Source organism: Canis lupus, chromosome 1 (assembly GCF_011100685.1).
Source record: "Canis lupus familiaris isolate Mischka breed German Shepherd chromosome 1, alternate assembly UU_Cfam_GSD_1.0, whole genome shotgun sequence".
Taxonomy (NCBI): Eukaryota; Metazoa; Chordata; class Mammalia; order Carnivora; family Canidae; genus Canis; species Canis lupus.
Genome location: NC_049222.1, coordinates 8225778 through 8247976, shown reverse-complemented (window position 1 = coordinate 8247976; position 22199 = coordinate 8225778). Strand labels below are relative to the sequence as shown.

At 36.0% G+C, this 22199-nt stretch overlaps 1 protein-coding gene across 1 annotated transcript in view; it reads right to left on the bottom strand.

The window, feature by feature from the left end:
• The window catches only part of RTTN (rotatin), a 142896-nt gene that overhangs the window by 97188 nt on the left and 23509 nt on the right, over nucleotides 1-22199 (bottom strand). Inside the window, 9 exon segments of the mRNA XM_038525811.1 lie at nucleotides 524-623; nucleotides 2178-2349; nucleotides 4898-5037; nucleotides 5816-5932; nucleotides 6455-6580; nucleotides 8885-9011; nucleotides 11377-11489; nucleotides 13177-13389; nucleotides 19148-19318. Coding sequence (XP_038381739.1) covers nucleotides 524-623; nucleotides 2178-2349; nucleotides 4898-5037; nucleotides 5816-5932; nucleotides 6455-6580; nucleotides 8885-9011; nucleotides 11377-11489; nucleotides 13177-13389; nucleotides 19148-19318 — 1279 coding nt within the window.

Sequence of the window (22199 nt, the reverse complement as noted above, 5' to 3'; positions counted from 1 at the left end):
ATTCTACAGGTTAAATAATGGTAATCTTGGCCAAGAGGGGTCAGCAAACTTTTTCTGAAAAGAACTAGATAGAAAATACAGCAGATTTGGCTGGTAAAAATTGCCTTTGACACATATTCTTTATGTTTCTTTTTTTAAATAATTATTTAAAAATGTTAAAACCAGGGCACCTGGGTGGCTCAGTTAATTGGCTAAGCATCTGCCTTTGGCTCAGGTCATGATCCCAGGATCTGGGAATAGAGCCCTGCATCTGTCTGTATGCTCAGTGGGGAGTCTGCTTCTCCCTCTCTCTCTGCCCCGCCACCCCACTTGTACTCTTCCTCTCTCAAATAAATAAATAAAAAGTCTTAAAAAAATAAAAATGTTAAAACCATTCTTAAGGGCCACAAAAAACAAAACAAACCAGGGATAGCCTGTATCTGGCCCCTAAAACTGCAATTTGCAACCCTCAATACCACTGCACATAGCTATCTAAAATTCAATTATCAGCAGTACAGCAATCATTTTCCTTAAGAGACATTACCTTGCATAATCACAGCTAACTGTTCTGCGGCTGACTTTCTCAAAACAAGATCAATATCATCTGAGGTAAAGATTTTATAAACCTTTTCAACAGTCTCCAACTGAAAACCGGAAAGAAAAAAAAAAAAGAAATTGTTTTCATCTACTTCCAATTGTCCAATAAAATTTTATGATTCATACCATACAAAAGCTCCAAAGCCCACTTACTTAAGTGATATATATACATGCAAATTTACAGCAATAATGTGCTATATCAGGGAAAACTTAGAATCTAAAACAAAGAGCCTTTCTTTTTAAGGTACATTTCTGCCAGGAAGTCATTCATAACCCATTAGCACCTTAAGAACTTAACGGAAAACATCTAAGCCGTATAACGTCTCTGCAGGTAGTAACTTGAGAATAGAGACACCAGAAGTGTGACTCCAGATTTGTCCATGGCCTCCAGAAGACACGAGTCAGAATTCCCTGACCTCTGACTCTCTTCCCTTCTAGAGGCCTTCAAGCCCATGGCTATCTAGGACTTGCTGCCCAGCACTCCAACACAGCCACTCCCACTCCCTGTCACTTCATTCCATGGCAGGGTCTGAGATGGCAAACCTAATAGTGAAGGGGAAATAGAAAAGGGCAGACACTCCTTTACCCCGCCTACTGCTATCTTCTGGCCCTAACACGGACTCCCAAAGACAGTGCTAGGACCCCATATTCCCCATCTTCCTCCACATCACACATGGGCACAGGAACAACTAGCAGTGGTCAGCACTCAGGGAGTCCCCAGCAGGACCTGAGTGTAGTCAGGGGAAGGTTCTCCAATCCTGCTGCTAGGGCTATCACATGGCCCTGAACACTTAGGTTAGAAGAACACTGAATGTGCTTCCCCATTTAAAAAATCCGTGGTATCACCTGGGGCCGTCTGGTCTAAACTTCAGTGAAAACTGACAGACTGTAGACTTGAAGTCTCAGTAGAAGCTATAAAGCATAGGAATAAATCAATAAAGATAATAAATAGCTTTATCTAATCCTGCATTGGCCCAAGATGATTTGGGTACCGTCCCTGACTAAAGATAAGCAAATGGATGCTAAGCTCTGGAGGTATATATAAGGAGACAAAGATATAGAAAAGAGATTAACAACAAAATCCCAGAACCACCATAACATTTAAGAGAAACCACCTTTGCCACCTATATTATTTTTTGCCTTTCATAATACAGAGGCTGATAACTTCTGTCTTAGAAACTTTCTCCTTTTTCCTCATAGGCTATTTCCAACATAAGAACAAGTGAATTTCCAATTGTTTTTATGCCAGTAACAAATACTTGTTTTTAAGAGTCACCACAGAATTTCTTTCCACTACATTAACCTTATGTTGTGAAGATGCTTTTCAATTAATTTGCATTTCCAGTGTATACATTAAATGAAAGGGATATAATGCCTGGCATACAGTAGGCACCCAAGAAATACTTATTAAATAAATAAATGTATCCAGAAGCTAGACAAAGCCAGAACACAATTTCAAATTAGCCATGAATAATCACACTAGAAGCTAGAACTTCTCTTCCTCTCAGATGCATATACAAACTGAAGAATGTAACATAAAATAGGTGATATACAAATGCATCAAGTTACCATGAAATGATAAACCCAAAAGTTATACTCACCCTAATAATCAGTTCTCTTCTGTCATCCAACGTGAGTTCAATAGGTTTTTTCACAATAAATAAATTAGTAACTCTGGAGAGAATTCTGGCATCTATTAAAGGACGCTTTGTGTCAGCCCCTTCTTCCCTTGTGAGATGACATGCTAAAAGCTTTAATGCTAGTGAACGGACCCTAAAGAAACAAAGTGTTTCAGTCAACATTTTTTAATATACAAATATAGACACATTTTAAAAGCCTATAATCACAAAGCATTATTGTATATTAACACAATATATCAACACTATATTTAAAATATAGACATTTTAAAAGCCTATAATCACAAAGCATTATCATAAATCAACATGATAATTGCCATGCTTATACTGACAACAAAGGTACTTTATTTTTCTATTAAAATAGTGTATAACTACAATTATTCTTTCAATTTTATATTTATAAATAAATATCAGAAATAAGGAATAATCAATAGTTATAAATGAAGAGACTGACTCACTGAGACTATGAACTTCATAGTCTGTGGTCAGTATCACAGTCAATGGCAATAAATTAACACAATCTGCAAATTACATCCATAACTCTTGACTCAAAGTCTAGTGATCTAATTCAAAATCAAAAATTATCATGGACTCACAAACAGGGCACAAACTAACATTAGGTCAAACCTCCAGGAGTGTAATCACATTAATAACTAAAATGTAATGTCACAACGTATAAGAACGTTCTTATATTAAGGGTCAAACAGAGTCTTCTCAAATAAGAAAATGCAAATACTTGTGATTCCCATCAAAATTCTATTTTATCTGGAATGGATTAGGATTAAGGTCAGTTGAGTGAGAAGTAGGAGATTACAAGGAAAGATTAAATATTGCATGCCATTAGACAATGAAATGGAAAAACAAAAAACCACCAAGTGGACAAAGGGCCTTAGAGTTGGGAGACAGTGAGACAACTAGGTATGTATCACTACTCTGACAGGTTCTTAAACTATAAAAAAACTAGGAATATTTTAAGTGATAATACAAGTTCCAGGTTTAAGTATTACTTACAAGATGACAGTTAAAAGCTGTGTACTCAGGAAGTCCTCCCTACCACAGCCAAGACTGGGTCACTTGCTCTGTGTGGTCCTGTCACCCTGAAGTCCCAGTAGCACAACACTGATCTTGCTCTACTATAATTAATAATAAAGGATAACTGGTAAAATTTCTCCTCCCAATTCCATGCCTAATTCTATATGGGCAGTGCCATGCCCACGCTGAGTGCTGTTATGTTCCCACAGCCTACTGTGGCTCTGAGGCACACAGATGACATCCAGTAAGTACTTGCCAAGTCTAACAGAAATTTACAGTGATTTTAGTAATAGATATCATTCTTCAGAGTACTGATATTTACTCCAAGATGGAGTGAGAAGTCAGACAAACTTACTCCTTCTACCTATTCTAGTTAGAATAGCTAGACACCTACATAAAGCTTTTCCTTTGCTCCTTTCATTCTAAGCCAAGGCTATACTAAACTCTGGGGCTGTAGCCCCCAGAAAGATGGCCAGAGTAGAGTATGTAAAGCATACATTTATGCATCTCCTATATAAATTCAGCACTTCTTTAGCTTTAGCATGAGGCAACAGAGTCCCGTTATTCCCACCATTTATTTCCTTCAAAAAAATGTTGTGAGCATATTTTTTGTCTTTGTTTACCTGGAGACTGTGAACAGGAAATGCACTTCTATTATATAACATCACCAAATCTGGGGGTGAAGAGTACTACGCTAGCACATTAATAGACACAGCCCCACCGTATGGAGGCCACTCCTGAGATGCAGACATTTTAACTCCACCTACCCCTGCTTCCTGCATCACTTTACTCTCTATCAAACTTTACTCTCTACACTACAGCTATAGTCTCTTCTCTTGGGTCTTCTTCCTCTCCATTCTCTTAATGTTTTAGATTATTTCCACCTACTTCCTTATTTTTCAGTCTGATCATGTATTTATAAATAAGCCACTGTATCATCCTGATGTAAGGTTTGAGTAAAGCAAAGCTATTCATTGTCAAAAGGACATCTGTTCCTCCTAGCCTTTGCAACCGATTCTTGTTCTTCAACACTGCTTACTCATCGTGACTCTAAGCTTTCCTCTTCCCAGGGAAGGAAAATCTAACAACTGTTACCTAAAGAGAGCAGAGAAGATCCATGTCGCAATGATAGAGAGGTAAAAAAAAAAGCAATATATTTTTCTTCTTTTCTTTTAGTTTAAATGATACACTAGTGGTCAAGAAAAGAACACTTTTCTAATTTTCCAAATAAGAGAACAAACTAAATAGATTAAAATTCCTACTTACTCCGGTATATGGTCAGCTGGTCCATTACACTTTTATGAACATTTAATTTTCAGAATAAATGTTTAGAAAAGGAGGCTAACAATTTCTAAAGAGGGAAGACCCACTCAATTCATACCCATGGCTCTATAACCTGCCCACAGCACCAGCGAACACCACCGAAGGCATGAAGGCTGGCCGCCAATGAAGGTTTCAGGAAAGCACCCTCAGATTCATCCTCATGTCTGTTCAGCTTCACACACTGGTCTCCTCTCTGCCTAACAATAAAGAGTCGTTTTCTCTTACCTTCTTTAGTTCTACCCTACTTAAGAATGACAGAATTACTATACCTCCTTGGAATGCTCCCATTAATCTTGAACATGGAGAAGAACAGATCCTGCTGTACTTACAATGGCTTCCTGACAAACAGGAGCCGCAGCATGGACTTCAGTCGGGTGGTACAGGGGAGAGCCCCTTCGCCCGCCTCAGGATTCCCTTTCGTCAGAAGGAGAATGGAGTTACCCAAAGGATCTTCTGTGTCAGCATAGCCCTAAAAGATTCCAGAAAAAGAGAAATTACTTTGTTTATACATATTGCTGAACTTTTTAACTTGAAAATAAGAATTCCTAAATTTCTTTCAATTCAGGTGAATAGTCACTTGTCAAAATATCCTATGTGAGGTAAGAATCCTACATACATAAAGTTGTATTAAAAAAATAATATTGGACTTCAGAAAAATATGCCAACTCTCTTGATGCCTTGCTAATTTTTTCCATTTTCCAAAATTCTGGTAGTGGCACCTCCCCTAAATGAGGTGCTCACAGATCTTCAGAACTGTGGCCACATGACAGAGAGGGAAGCAGGGCAGTGCCCTGAACTCCCCTCACTCCTCCTTATCACCAAGAATCACGGCTGGAAAAGCCTGTTTCCCAGAACTTGTTAATCAAAGTAGCACTCTGATCACATACATCCATGGATGGAATTCAAAAGGCAGCTTAGTTACATAACACCTGCTTAAAAAGCACTGTTAGCTTTTCCTAAATGCCTTTATATAAGGCTGAGTTCTATTTTTCATAGTCAGTGCCAAATGCCTGCACCCCACTTCTTAACCTCCCACCCAAATCCATAAAGTGCAGACAAATTAGCTCTCCTGGTTTAACCTTCTGCCAGAAACAAGACAGCCACCCACTCCCTGCCCCCTTATCCACAGAAACTTCTCGGCTTCTCCTCATTTCTCTCACATGACAGCTCTGCTGTCTGCATGTGTTTCAATCAATCACACTCACCCAAGATAAATGGTATGGGAAATGGGGACTCGCCCAGCATACCTGCAGCACAGGAATGACAGGACAGAGAGACTCAATAAACTTGTTCCAGGTCACTGCTGTCATCATCAATCGTCCCTGCAGCAGATACAGCAAAATGGCCTTGGCAGCAGCATTCACCTGTTCAACAACATGGATCACACAATCCAACAAAGTGAGGCTCCTGTTAAAGTCACCTATGTATCTGTAACATTGTCTAAAATCTGGAAAAGTGCTCTAACCAACAACTCTTTCTTCAAATGCTCGTATTCCATAGCTTCATCTTACATTCTGTTCTCAGCTAGTCTTCCTCCCTAATCATTTCTTTTTTCTAACCTTTAAGCTGTAATTTTTCATTAAATAAAAATTTCCTTGATGAAGTAACCTGATTTCTATAATACTGTAGAATTCATGTCCTACATGAAAAACATAACAACTTCCTCTGAATTCTTGGAGAACAAGTATGTGCTCTTATCTTGATTCTCACATTTTCCTTAACATTCCTTTTTATGTAAATAACATGTCAACTGAAACCATAAATCCAAAGCAAGTTTCTTTTTAGCTTCTCATCATACGATCTAGTTATATTAGAATAGTATCTTGATTTAACTGAGTATCTAATAATTACACTTGTCTTTTGCATTTACTCTTAGCATGCCATACCTCATTTTTGGGCTCTTGAATGCCAAATGCAGAGATTTCATACAGAACTTTCGGGTGAAGTAGAAAATGAATTCCGTTACAAAGTGAAGACACAGGTTTAGTGACGTTATAGACACCTAAACATTCCTGTAAAACAGTTTTTAAAAATTATTGATGCTGATTTTTCCAAAGGATTCCTCTTTCTTCTGTTTACAATTCAATTCCAATTTAACTTTCCACTTCACTGAAACTTTTCTTTTACCTGGTAGAGGATGAAAAACATTTCTCTTACCTCTGAGTTTACATGACATATGTGTTATGTTTCTTTCTGCCAACAAGTGGAGTTTTGATAAATTAAATAACCAAAATTCTGAGACAATCATAATCTCTTGAAGTTATTCATAATGATAGGTATTAAAAAATAACATTTAATAAACCTATCCTAGGGTGTTTACATTTTGCTTACTGAGGTTTGAGAAAGATAATGATAATGGTTGCACAATAGTGTCAACGTACTTAATGACTCTTAACTGTACACTTACTTAAAAATGACTAAATTGAAAATTTTGTGTTACTTGTATTTTACCACATTTTTAAAAGCAAATCAGAAATAGATGAGGAAAGAACTAGTGTACTGAATGGCTGCACTGAGGAATTCCATCCAAACAAATAAAGATACAGAAAATGTGAAAGAGCACTTAAAAGACACAAAGGATAAAATAAGGCCTAACAGATCTCTACTCAGAGGGAACAGCAAGGATAAGAGAAACAGTAGTGAATAAGAATTATCCAAAAATGAAGGTAGACAGGATTCTTTCGGCTGAAGAGTACTAAACAAGATAAATAAAAAATGTACACAAAGACCCTGTAGTGAAACTGCAGAACACAGTGACAAGGACTTTCCTGTCTTAAAAGCAACTGGAGAAAAAAATTCAAGGAAATTATAATCTAACTGCTAGCAGAATTTTCCAACAATGATAGAAGCCTAAAAACAACAAACCACCTTTGGCAGAGTACTAAAGGGAAATCGCAGCAGACCTCAAGTTCTACATCCACATCCTGCTCAACTATCATTCAGGAGGAAAGTAAAATGAAGGCACTTTCAGATACATGTACTATTAGTTACAGACTGTCAATGAAAATACTGACGAACTTATTTCAGCAAAAAGGAGACTGAACCTAAATTTCTATCAATATAAAGTATTTCAAACTAAAGAGCATTAATGAATGAACCAGTAGGAGTCCAACTATTAAATGAAAGGCCTAAGGCAGAAAAAACATACATATGGTATGAAATTATATACTTTTTTAAGCAGAAAAAACAATGTATATATTATATATAAAGACATACATAAAAAAAGACATACATATATAATAAAAATATTTAAAGCACATAGATGGAAAGGACAAACATCAACTTTATAAAAGTGGTTGTCCTGGTGGATGGAGGAAGTGGGAAAAAGGAAGAAGCTTCAGTTACAACTAATATTTTTATTTCTGGGGATAAAAAGAGGGTCAGAAGTAAAACTGGAAAAATGTAAACATTTGTTATATCTGGTTAGCATTTACAAGAAAGTTAAATACAAGAGTACACAGAAACATATTTTTAGTACTGTCCTATGTACAATGTTCTTTTTAACATTTAAAGTTAATATCTTATATACTATTCTACACTGAAATATTTTATAACTTAAAAAGAGAGAAACATATTTTCTTCAAAAGAAAAATATTACTAAGAAAACAGATCTGACACTATAAAATTTAAGGCTAATAATCTAAAACTTTTCCTGAGCATAGAAATGACTTCTGTTTTTTTAAGATTTTATTAGAGAGGGAGAGAGAAAGCACGAGCAGGGAGGGGAGGGAAGAGGGGGAAGTAGACTGACTCCCTGTTGATCAGGGAGCCCAAAGTGGGGCTCGATCCCAAGACCCTGAGATCATGACCTGAGCAGAAGGCAGACGCTTAACCAACTGAGCCACCCAGGCGCCCCAGAAATGACTTTTGAATACATGGCAGAAACTAACATTTTCTTATAGTGCTTCTATCATTAAATAACACAACACAAATATAATTCTTAATAAAACTTCTAGTAAGGCAATTTAATAGCTAGACTTGCTACTTAAGGGAATTAACAGCAAAAATTTCTTAAAGTTCACTAATAATTATCATTTACTTTTATGGTAATAATTCTTATAGCTCATGTAAAATATCAACTAATTTTAGAGTTTTGATAAGAGAATCCAGTTGGTAGAGCTGGTTCAGTTGGTAGAGCATGAATCCTTGTTCTCAGGGTCAGGAGTTCAAGCCCCATGCTGGGTATGAAACCTACTTGAAAAATAAAATAAAATGCTATTTAAATAAATTAACTAATTTAATTTACTTTAATTAAATAAGAGCATCCACTATTAGCTCTCCCCCAAACAAACAACAAAAAGAAAACAAAAACCCACCTTAGTAATTTCCAGACAGCAGTTATAAGTTTCAATTTTCACTTGCAGTAATGGGTGAGATAACATGCGCAGAAACACCTTCTGACTTTCTCCTTGAAGTAATGGACTGGCCTGCGCAGATTTGCAGCTGGTAAGAAGGTAAAACATCCAAGGCATCTAAGTTAAGTGAGTTACTAAAGAAACTTAGGAGCATAGTGGAAGGGGTTTCTTCCTACTCTAATTCCTCCAACTGGGATCTTACTTACTAATCCACTATTAATATTTACCCCAAGCACTTGTCTCAATGGAAAAAATATGCTCCTAAAAAGTACAAAACAAGTCTTTAAAAATCCCTATTTGGAATGCAAACAGATACAGCCATTATGGAAAACAGAATGGTGTTTCCTCAAAATAAAAACTACCATATGATCCAGCAATCCCACTTCTGGTTATAAAGTACCCTCCCGTGTTCATCCCAGTATTATTCACACTAGTGAATACAGCTGACCTTTGAACAACACAGGGTTAGGGGCAGTGACCTCCACACAGTTAAAAATCCATGTATAACTTTTGGTGCCCCAAAAAGTTAACTACTAATAGCCTACTGTTGACCAGAAGCCCTCCCACTAACATACATAGACGATTAACATATAATTTGTATATTATATGCATTACACATACATTGTATTCGTACAATAAAGCTAGAGGGGAAAAAGTTTTAAAAATGATAAGAAAATACATTTACAATACTGTATATATATTTACTGAAAAAAAAAAACAATATAAATGGATCCTCACAATTCAAATCTCTATTGTTTAAGGGTTAACACAATACGGAAACAACCAAGTGTCCATCAATGGATGAACAAATAAAGAAAATGTAGTATATACATTTGGAATATACAATAGAGTACTATTCAGCCTTAAAAAGAAGAAAATCCTATCATTTGTAACAACATAGATGAAGCAAGGAGGACATTAAGCCAAGTAAGATAAGCCAGGTACAGAAAGACAAATATACTGCATAATCTCATTTATTATCTAAATATAAATCTAAAAAAGTCAAACTCATAGAAGCAGAGAGTAGAATGGTGGTAGCCAGGTGGTGAGGAACACAGGGAATGCGGAGATGTTGGTCAAAGCGCACAGGTTTCAGTTATTCCGAATGTAAAAATTCTGGAGATCTAATGTACTCTAGGATGACTACAGTTAATACTGTATTATATTCTTGATACTTGTTAAGAGAACAGATCTTAAACGTTCTCACCCCACTCCACCCCCACACACAGAGATATTAACTATGTGAGGTATAAATAAATAAACAATAAAAACCCATATTTAATCAGTATTTGTCATCATGGCATCTACTCTCTCCAAAAGCAATGAAGATACTAAATTCTAAATGGTAATCTGCTCCAATATCTTCAAAATATTTTTAAAATTTTTTTAAAGATTTTATTTATGAGCAGCCCCAGTAGCTCAGCGGTTTAGCCCCACCTTCAGCCCCAGGTGTGATCCTGGAGACCTGGGATCGAGTCCCACGTCAGGCTCCCTGCATGGAGACTGCTTCTCCCTTTGACTGTGTCTCTGCCTCTCTTTTTCTCTCTCTCTCTCATGAATAAATAAAATCTTTAAAAAAAAAAAAAAAAAAAAGAACACATTTCCTTTCCTTTAAAAAAAAGATTTTATTTATTTATTTATTTGAGAGAAAGTGAGCATAAGCAGGGGGAGGGAGGGAGGGAATTAGACTTCCCTGGTGAGCAGGGAGTCCGACATGGGGTTCAGTCCCAGTACCCCAGGATTATGTCCTAAACCGAAGGCAGATGCTTAACCGAAGGCAGATGCTTAACAAACTGAGCAACCCAGGTGTCCCCAATGTCTTCAAAATAAATTAACTGATGCATGATGCATTCTAAAAATCTATATGGGAAAAAGGTAGGAAGCAATGAAACATTAAAAAAAAATCCTCAATTTAAGTTATTAACTAAAACCTTAAAGGTAGGGCAGCCTGGGTGGCTCAGAGGTTTAGGCTACCTTCAGCCCAGGGAGTGATCCTGGAGACCCGGGATTGAGTCCCACATCAGGCTCCCTGCATGAAACCTGCTTCTCCCTCTGCCTGTGTCTCTGCCCCTCTGTGTGTGTGTGTGTCTCATGAATAAATAAAAATATTTTTTTTAAAATAAATAAATAAAACCTTAAAGGTAAATAAATAAACAAATATGCTTGACTACTTAGTTTGGATGGATGCCAAACAAATGTATAAAATCCAGGGATAATTAATCTTGATTACAGGCATGACATTTTTAGTTTACCCTTGAATAAAATAGCTGACTGCCTTAATGTAGCTATATATGTATAGTTTAGAGGTTAGACATATGTAAAAATAATTTTAATTAAAAAAAAACAGAAACGAGATTTAAAACTAGTTCTATTTTCATTGCTCCTTCATTTAATTGCACACATACACAATACATCCTATAATAATATAATCATATCAAGAAAGAGAGTATTACATCTTTGAACACATGCAGATCATTTCCTTTATTAGGGGGAAATGCTGATGATAAGAAAAGCTTCTCAAGGCTTGGTCTGCCAGCTCTACTAATTCCAAGAGATTCTTCTCGCCCTAAAAAAACAGCAGAATGAAACAGTAAACATCAAGTTCATGTACAATAAAATTCTCAACAGCTAAATAAGCAACTTCAAGAAATTAGATCATTTGCTAAGAAAGAAAACAGATGAACATTTGAAGCGGATGGAGAGAGAAAATAAACCATAAGATACTCTAATGAGAGACAGCAAACAGGGTTGATGCAGGTGGGCGGGGAATGGAATAGATGGGTGAAGGGCATTATGGAGGGCACTGGTGATGAGCACTGGGTGTTGTATGTAAGGGATGAATCACTGAATTCTACTCCTGAAACCAACATTGCCCTGTATGTTAGCTAAGTAAAATTTAAATTTAAAAAAAAAAAAAAGGATGCCCGCTGGCTCAGCAGTTAAGCGGCTGCCTTCAATTCAGCTCAGGTTGTGATCCGGGGATCATGTTCTGCATCAGGCTCCCCATGGGAAGCCTGCTTCTCCCTCTGCCTATGTCTCTGCCTGTGTCTCTCGTGAATAAATAAATAAAATCTTAAAAAAAAAAAAAAAGAAAACAAATTAGATCATTCAGAGACCTTGAGACTATTCATATTTCCTTAAATTCACTTTTCCAACAAGCAAAATAAAAATGTCAGCCTAGGAGGGAAAATGTGGGAAAAGTTCTTAGCTCAATGCTGTAAGACACTTTATTTTTCACCTCTAAGTAGGCTTAAGATTACAATCGAATGGCCTCATTCGTCAGCTATTTGTTTGTAGCCCTATCTCCCCACTAACTGCAGACTAAAGGCAGGACTCATATTTTATGATCCACTCCCCTCTTCTACATGCTGACTGCTTCTACAAACATATAGGATGACTAATATATGCATGATTAACTGACCATGCAGAATACCACAGAAATAATTCAACTTAAAGACAGTTTGAACTTCTATCACAGAGGAAACAAGAAGCCAGTGGCACTGAGATATGGCTAAAGAAAAAGAAAAAAAATAATGGGTAAATAAACGAAAATTAGAGGCTGAGAAAGCTTCCACTGTAAAGAAGAAAAGGAGTAAGAATTTAGTTCATAATTTCTTAAGATTTTCAGGACCTGCTTTGGTACTTTCAAACAGTAAACAACTACTATAGTCACTGTCTACTTTAAGACTTACTAACCTCCCTTCTTTGATAACATACTAAACATCCCAACAATATCTCTAAAAGGATAAATAACAATACATAATTATTGCTATAACACTGCACCTAAAGTCATCCTACTTTACAAACAATCTAGTTCATAGTTTTATCTAATAAAAAATCAGGCTCTTCCTGTGAGTATGTAATAAGTGTCTATAAAATATTAAAGGAAAAATGTGACTATAGATAAGCACTAAAATGGCCCTTATAGTTGTGTTTGTCAACTGTCACTGTGTTCATATACAGTAAGTCACTTCAAAAAGGAACTCACTATTAAATATTAAGACATTGATAATAATTACTGCCTTTTTAAAAACCACTGGTCTCACGAATATACACCATTCATCCATCTAAAGTCACGTGTACCTTTACACAAATTACATCCTCACTTTAATCTGATAAATGACCACTCGGTAATAATGTATCCCATCTCCAACAATTTAGTTATTGTATGTCCACTAATTTGAAAATGTAGGTTACATTTTCTAAATATTTTAGCAAAGGAATTGTTAAAAGATATTAATGAAACTGTTTACCTCCTTCCCAACATCAGACAGGAAGTTACAGGTACATTCAATTGAATAAACAGCCTCTGCAGTTTGTTTATAAATACTGTAGTTTTCAGAATTCAACTGTTCCAAATATGCCACAACAGCTTCATGAATATTTGGATATTCCAAAGAAACAGGCATGTCCAAAGAAACTAGAAATAATGCTGCTGACATAGGCTCCGGTAAAAGGTGGCTTGCCTTTAATGAATTCAAAAAAAAAAAAAAAAAAAGTTAAAAATTTTTTAAGAAAAACATAGTAGACTATGATCTTAATGTAGCTAGCTCAACTTTATTTTTATCATTCTCTATCACAAACTCTATGCTTCTCCAAAGAAAACTCTATGCCCTAACACACCACTCACTCCTGTGTCTTGTTCAATACAATTTTCTTCTGCCCAGAGTTAAGTCCAGTCCAAATTTCAACTCTTTCCCAAAGCCTGGGACACAGGATACTTCCTTCTTCCCAAACCAAAAACCAGAACTACCCTCCCTCTGAGCCTTCTACCTTGTTTATAACTGCTACTGAACTGAAGGCAGGAGGCTTTTTGATCTAAGTATTTTGTACTGTGCACATAAATCTCCAGGATAATGCAATAAACTCCTAAAGACAAGAAGAGCACTTTCCTACCAAAGCCAAACACCTAACCCAGGGCTTATTAATGACATACTGAATTAAGTAACACTACATTAAATAGAACTATAGATTGATTTGAACATAAATTATTTTAGCTTGTATTTTAGAGTGCTAAAGGGGAATTCAACAATATTTAAATAGTTCTAGAACACCCAGAGAAGACTGACCCTTAATTAGTATAAAACCACAGGCCCAAATGAAATATTACACATTTTTTAGCCTGAAATCAACAGATTTAAAATTGAAAGAAATGATTCTAATTTGGTGATAGGATTCTATGAATCAGTGAAGGAAATGAAAAAGATTAAAAATTCAATGTTCAAAGAAAATCACTTGACAGAGCTCACTACTTTGGCTGAAATGATGTCTTTATTAAATGAGGTTTGGTCACCATTTATTTCATGGATAACCTATCTTAAGGATAACTAGTAACTGCCTGAAAATCTAAGATTAAGGACTAAATCAGCTAAACAATCTTTCGGAATGATACAAAGTTACCAAATAAATATCAGAAAGTATAGGTATCAGGGAACCTGGGTGGCTCAGTTGTTAAGCATCTGCCTTCAGCTCAGGTCATGATCTCGGGGTCCTAGGACCCAGCCCTATGTCAGGATCCTCCTCAAAGGGGAGCTTAATTCTCCCCCTGCCTTCCTCCCTCTACTTACGCATGCACTTTTTCTCTCTCTCAAATAAATAAATAAAATGTTAAAAAAAAAAAAAAACTATAGGTTTTAGGTTACTAAACGTGAGGAAAAAAACAGCTATTAATAGCTATTAGGAAGTCAAGAAAAATTTCATGATCCTGTGAAGAGGTCTCTTAGTAGAAAAAAGAGAGGCAAATTGAATTACCTGATCAACTATTATTTGCTCACTCAGTAAATACTTATTGGGCCCCTATAGTGTTCCCTTACTACAGACCAGATCCTGGGGACATAGCAGGAAGAAAATTGAGCCTCTGCCCTCATGAGGTGAACATTCCAGCAGAGAAGGCAAAGTAAATTAATATATTTCATAAGACATCAGGTGTCACCAGCAGTGCTAAGAAAAAAAAACAAACAGAAACAAGCAAAAAACACACCAACGGATGGGAAAGATGGAGAGGAACAAAACTAAAATGCAGAGTAGAACAAGGAAAGTGCTACTGCTCTAGAGTAGCAGGGGAAGGCTTCTCTGATAAGGCGACAGCTAAGTAAAGACATGGAGGAGTGAGGAGCCATATGGATATCTGGGGGAAAAGCGTCCGTAGAAGACGGAACTGCAAGTACAAAGTCCCAGAGATAGGATTTATTTAGCAGCAAGGAGGCCAGTACACCTAATGCTGAGGGATGGGTCAGGGGCAGCAGTGACCACATCAGGTAAGGCTTGGTGACTTGTCTTTGGAGGAAGCACTGGAAAATTTCAAGCAAGTATCAAGAGCAATCTGTAGGGAAGAGATGAAACAGTGCAAGGATGGAAGGAGGGTCATCAATGAGGAAGTTACAGGAACAATCAAGGCAAGAAAGGGACTTGAACCCTGATAGCAATGGTGGGAATGGCGAGAACTGTTCAGATTCCAGATAGATGTCAAGGAAGAAATGACAAATTCTGCAAAGGGACTAGATCTAGGCGTATATGAAAGAGAGGAATCAGACTCTAAGCTTTCTTCCTGATCAACAATCAATAAGAAGAGTGAAGGTGGGGACGCCTGGGTGGCTCAGCGGTGAGCATCTGCCTTTGCCTAGGGCGTGATCCTAAGGTCCCAGGATCAAGTTCCACATCAGGCTTCCTGAGTCTGCTTCTCCCTCTGCCTATGTCTCTCTCTCTCTCTCTCTCTCTCTCTCTCTCTCTCTGTCTCTCATGAATAAATAAATAAAATCTTAAAAAAAAAAAAGAAGGGTGAAGGTGCTATCTACCCAGAGAGGGAAGACGTAGAAAGAACAGAAGAAAAGAGAAGAACTGGGATTAAGTCACATTTTGCTGGAAACATCAATTGTCACCCAAGTGAAGATGTCAAAGAGGACGGTGAATAAATCTGAGTTTGTAGTCCAGGTGACACATGTGGTCTCGAATATAAATCCAGGAGGTGTCAGCAAACTGATGATGTTTAAGACCACAAATGGGATGATGTCTCATGAGGGCCTCAGTCCATCCTGAGGTTCTACTCCTTTCAAAGGTTAGGAAGAGAAAGGGGAATCAGCAAAGGCGATTTTGTGAGTTGGGCACTATGCTAAGATATTACATCCCCATGGATCTAACGCCAAAGGCATCGTGCTCTAGTTTACAATGACCTTTCTCTGGCTCTAGTCAAAAAAGAGAAGCTGATGTGAGAATTAAGCACCAAGGAGATGTCTAACATATCTCACTTAATAAATATTAACTTCTTTTCTTTCTTCTTTTCAGCCCCACTAAGGAATCCTGACATCTTCACTCTTCTTCACCTACATTTGAAACTTCATTATCTCAGCAACTCAAAGCACCATGCTACAGTGTTGAGTTTAATCGTGGCATGGTCCAACAGACTGACCACAGTCCACAGACTGGTAGCTGTCCTACGTCCATAAGCATTAGCCACATGTCAAAACTAATCACTGCAGAACTAATCAGTGCACATCTATCATCACTCTTTGATAAAAAGAATCAACAACATCATTTTGTGTGCTTAAGGGAAAAAGAAGCATAACACTGCTTTCTCTAAACCCTCCAGACTCAGCAGGCAGGGCATTATCTAAAGGGCTAGTGAGAACGCAGACTTTCAAGTCTTACTCCGGCACTAAAGGAGGAGAATATGCAAGATCTGATTAACAAGATCTCTAAATGATCCATTTGCACGTTACACTTTAAGAAGTGCTGCTCTGACTCTATCGGATTTAGCAAATTATTGGACTATATATCTCACAGAAAAAGTCAAAGCCTTGTGGTATAAATTCTTCCTTACCTTCAGTCAGCTAGCTAAGAAACAGTCACAGAGGTTCCTAGGATGCTCTGGATCCTGCTTAAGCACAGGGCAGATATTTGTAGCTCTTATTTTATACCAATTTGATTTATCCAACCAGATTATTTTTCGTAAGATTGCTAATACATCGTTTAAACCTGTACATTCTCCCAAAATCTTTTCAAACAAATAATTATTGATTTCAAATAGGCCTGCAAGGTCATTTTGTCAAAACTTTCAAATCCAGGAAGTCTCTACAGAGATTCACGTTATCATTTTCCAACTTCCAAATTATGCATTTGGCAAGTGGCAACCCAAATATTAAAAACCACTTTCCAGGTTGGAAGTTTTAGAACAAACTGCACTTCAATTTTTAGTGGGCCAGCAACAGGCAGAGGGCAGCATAATCTTGTAATCATATAAACTGAAAGAAGAAATTTAACAGCAATGGCAGAGGATTTGTTTATATCTCATTCTAAAGTTCTTAAAGCAATTAACCAATTAACCAATATCTATTAACCAATATCTTAATTACTATCTCCTCCACAGCCTTATTTACTGTTCTAATGGAGTGCCAAGTTATATTTTTAGGAAAGCTACCAGGTATTCACAAATACTGATTTGCCTTCAAAAACGAAGACAATTAAATAAAAAAGAACTAACTTCCAAAAGTAAAAAGGCATGGAAGCTTTATTTTAGTCTAACACTGAAGTAACTCAAAATAAAACAAATTACTGATTTCTATTTTAATTACTTCCCCAAAAGCACATAGATGAAAAAAAAATCTATAATCAAAAGGTAATAAATAAAACTATATAGTTGAAAAGTCTTCCATCAGTAATACAACGTATAAATAGACTGATCATTTGTAATAAGTTAATGAAGCACTCTTAATTTTTCAGTTATATCTTATTATATAGTGAGGCATCCATATTTTAAATGCAATTAGTCTTATATGACTGGAATTCTCCAATGTCCAAGACTTCCAATGTAATACTAATTTTACATTGGAAAATTTCCTCAAAACAGAAAATTTCTTCAGATTAGTCACTTCTTCAAAGTAATTAATGAATGGAAGTTAAAAATTAAAATTAACAGAAGTGATACGCTTTTCCCTAAAGCAAAACACTAAGTTTAAAATTTAATGTTTTGGGGGTGCCTGGGTGGCTCAGTCAGTTAAGCATCCAACTCTTGACTGGGGTTCTGGTCATGATCTCAGGGTCCTGGGATGGAGCCCTACATCAGGCTCTGCATTCAGCATGGAGTCTGCTTGAGGTTCTCTCTCCCTCTGCTTCTGCTCCTCCCCCGCCCCCTCTCGCTCTCTCTAAAATTTAACATTTTGTTCTTGTTTTCCCAGGTGCTAATAGCTAATATAGTACATATAAAAATGTTATGAAAAAATGGAGGTTAGGGACACCTGGTGACTCAGCAGTTGAGCGTCTGCCTTCGGTTCAGGGAGTGATCATGGAGTCCTGAGATCGAGTCCCACATTGGCCTCCCTGCATGGAGCCTGCTTCTCCCTCTGCCTATGTCTCTACTTCTCTGTGTGTGTGTCTCTCATGAATAAATAAATAAAATCTTTTAAAAAAAATGGGAGGTTAGGCTATATGCTCTGCAAAATTCTAGAAAACAAAAGGACAAAGGACAAAAGGCATAGGAAATAGTTCATTAGTTGCAGTAATTTCTCCTATACCTGCATTAAAACATGCCACACCTTTCTTTTTGCAATAAGTATATTACAAGACACTTGTGCATGAATGAGATGTTTTTATCACTAACATTCAAATTCAGCAATATAACCTCTATTTATGAGATGAGACATCTACAGTCATAAGACGATTTAAAAGAAATATCTACACATACTAAAATCATCTTTAACATAGTTATATAATAGAATTGTAATTTGCAATAAAAACTTAACTACAACAAGCAACAGTGATGAATCTCAAAAAAATAAATAAATAAATAAATAAATAAATAAATAAATAAATAAATAAAAATAAAATAAAAAAATAAAAAAACCTTGTCAGAAAGGAAAGAGTTTAGCTTAGAAGAAAAAGGTAATGGATGGGGAAGCAACCTTTGAAATGCTGGTAATATTCTATTTCATGTCCCGGCATGGTGGTTACTTTTTAAACACAGGTATATTCACTTTGTAAAAATGTACTTGAACTGTGTACTTTTCTAAACCATGTTACACGATAATTTTAAGAAATTACCTAAAAAAATTTTTTTAGAATTAATGTTTTTTTCTATCAAATGATTTGTAAAACTGTTCAGAAATGTTAGTCTTTCTCAATTACTACATTTCCAATATAATCTTTGTACACCATGAAATGATTACAAGAAATGTACAACAGAGCACTTACTTATAATATCCCATAAACTGTAAGCAATAGTGCCTGCCTTACCTTTTCAACAGGGAGAAGCATCTGCAGGACTCGGACTGCAAACAGTGAAACGCTGACAAAGGCCATTCGGTGGTGCACCAGCACTAACTCTGGCTGGTCCTGGCTCACTCCACTTTTATGGTAGCATATGGTATCTCCCAGGGACCTCAACACCATAAGCAGTTTTTCTTTCTGCAGACATTGAAGCACGAAACAGGAAAAAAACAATTTTAGGGAACCAATATGGAGACTTTCACAAATAATAATTTAAAATATTATGACTAAATAACAAAAATAAAAATGTATTCCTCCAAGAATAACCTATACATGCTGAGATGATTTAAAAAGGCAAAAAGGAATAATCAGCTCACCTAAAGTTTTTCCAAACAATATTTTTAATAATGAATAAAAATAAAATACAAAAGCTTAATAAACCATACATTCCTCCTAGTTTCTAGTGTTTAATTGTTCTAACTTAAAAATCTGCATGCAATTTATTGGGCTTGCTGAATGCTTAACACAGTGGCAGGTATAATGGCGGAAAATGCATTATTAGTACAAGAGACATCCTTGCCCTCAAACTGATCCTAAAATTTCTAAAGAAATGAAACAGAAAAAGTCAGATAACTAAAAAAACAGTTAAATATCAAATTGTGTGAATCCTCCATGTAATAAGGTTGTTTCAAGGCAAATGTCCTGCCATCCTAATTTCTAGATAATTTACTACTTAAATAGAAGTTATATCCTTTAAATTGAAAGGCATACATAAAATACAAAGAAAAAGCTACAACATAGTCGGCTAACGTGCAAATCATTACAATATAGACCAAAATACATCTTACATTACACTGACATGCCCCTGTAAACTAGCTGATAAAAGGACAGCATCATAGTAGACATAGACAGTAAGACAGAAGAACAAAGGAGCACTGGAGATCTTACTCTCACCTTTCCACTGAGAATATATGAAAATAAAAATAGGAAATAACCTGTAGACTAAGGATAAAAATGTATGCCAAGAATGTTTTTATTCAAAGATGAATATACTAGAATCAAAACTAAAAGGTATGAGGCCTTAAAAAAATATATAAAGGATCAACACCACAATGAGATATTACTTCATCTATTAGGATGGCTATTGTCAAAAATAATGGAAAATAACAAGTGCTGGCAAAGATGTAGAGAAACTGGAATGGAACCTTTGTGCATTGCTGGTGAGTCTGTAAAATGATGAGGTCACAATGGAAACAGTATGTCAGTTCCTCAAAAAATTAAACGTAAAATTACTATATGCTCCAGCAATTTCACTTTTGGGTAATATACCTACGAGAATTGAAAAAAAACAGGGACTCAAACACATACTTGTACATCACTGTTCACAGAAACACTATTCACAACAGTGAAAAGGTAGAAACGTGCCTGTCAACAGATGAACAGATAGATAAAATGTGGTATGCTATACCTACATAATGTGAAATATTATTCAACCTTAAAAAGGAACAAAATTCTGACATATGACACAACATGGATGAGTCTTAAAAACATTATTTTGCATAAAATAAGCCACATACAGAAACACTGCTATTGTTCAATTCATTGCACTATGAGGTACCTACACCAACCAAATTCATAAAAACGTAGGATAGCAGTTGCCAGGGGCTGTGCCCAAGGGGGAAGGAGAGTTACTATTTAGTGGACGCAGAGTTCCTGTTTGAGATGATGGAAAAGTTGTGGAGATAAACAGTGTGATTGTACAGTATGAATGCATTTAATACCACTGAATTATATACTCAAAAAGGGCTAAAATGGTAAATTTTATGTTAATATATGTTTTACCACACATACACAAATTGCATAAATGAGTAAACTCTTATTATTTTACATGGATCACTTGATAAAGTCAAGTTTTTAAACAAACACAAAATTAAAACTATGATATTTCCTAATCACTGAAGATGTAAAAAGACAAAATATTCTATACAGTAAAAAAATAGGAAACAAAAAAGGTAGCAAAATTAATAATTTACACATATAAAGAAAGATACCTTTATCTTTGGGCATAAAAGGTTAAAAATTAAACGTCTAATGAAATATGAATCAAAAAAATATACTAAATAGGAAAAATGAATAATTCAGGGCAAAAAAGAAAAACCTGGATAAAGGGGTAATTTTCTTTTGATAAAATGCAGAATTAAGAGTACAGACCCAATATGAATTGAGTCTGTGTGGTCTAAATAACATACAATATCAGGCAAATCCTGTTATTGAAACAAAGATAGTTTTACAAGTTTTAACCTAGTCATTTTTAGCATAATTCATAAATAAGTAGATATAAACTCTGAACATTTCAAAGAACACAACTTCTCAAGTATCCAAGAATCACTGACAAAAACTAAACATGTACTTAACCAAAAAGAAAACTATGAAATATACTTATTTTCTTGAGAGTAGAATCCCAAGAAAGTAAAACTAAAAATCAATTAAATTTAAACCAGAAACCATTATATTAATAACTACCAGTCTAAAGAAAACAAACCAGAAACACAGTGACAGTCTTATACTATGTTGACATGCAACATTTCTCCATAAAAATACTTTTATATAAAATGGTTCACAGTTTTAATTCACTGAGCTAGAAATGTTCAAAAGGCTGTGGAGTCGTTGCTGGAGAGGGTGAGGGAGGCTACCTTTTAGAGGATATTCATAGCTTTTACAAAAGAAGGCAAAGAATTGCAAAATATTCCAAATATTCTCAATAAAACAGAATTTACAGGGAATATTCCAAATATTCTCAATAAAACAGAATTTATAGGGCAAACACAATTTCTCTACTATGTGCACATGACAAGATAGGCAGTAGATACTGTGAAGCATCTGAAAACAGCAAATGGATCAGGCTCTCCACCTTCCATGCTTCCAGCCTCACGCTCCACTCCCTTCCACTACAGCCTGTGCAAACCTCGCCATGCATCCTGTGGAAGAGCAAGCCCACCTTGCCTTCAGAATGGAGGCTAAACTACACGACCCACCATTGTCTCTCCCACATCTTCCACCATGTATGGCTTGCATGCCC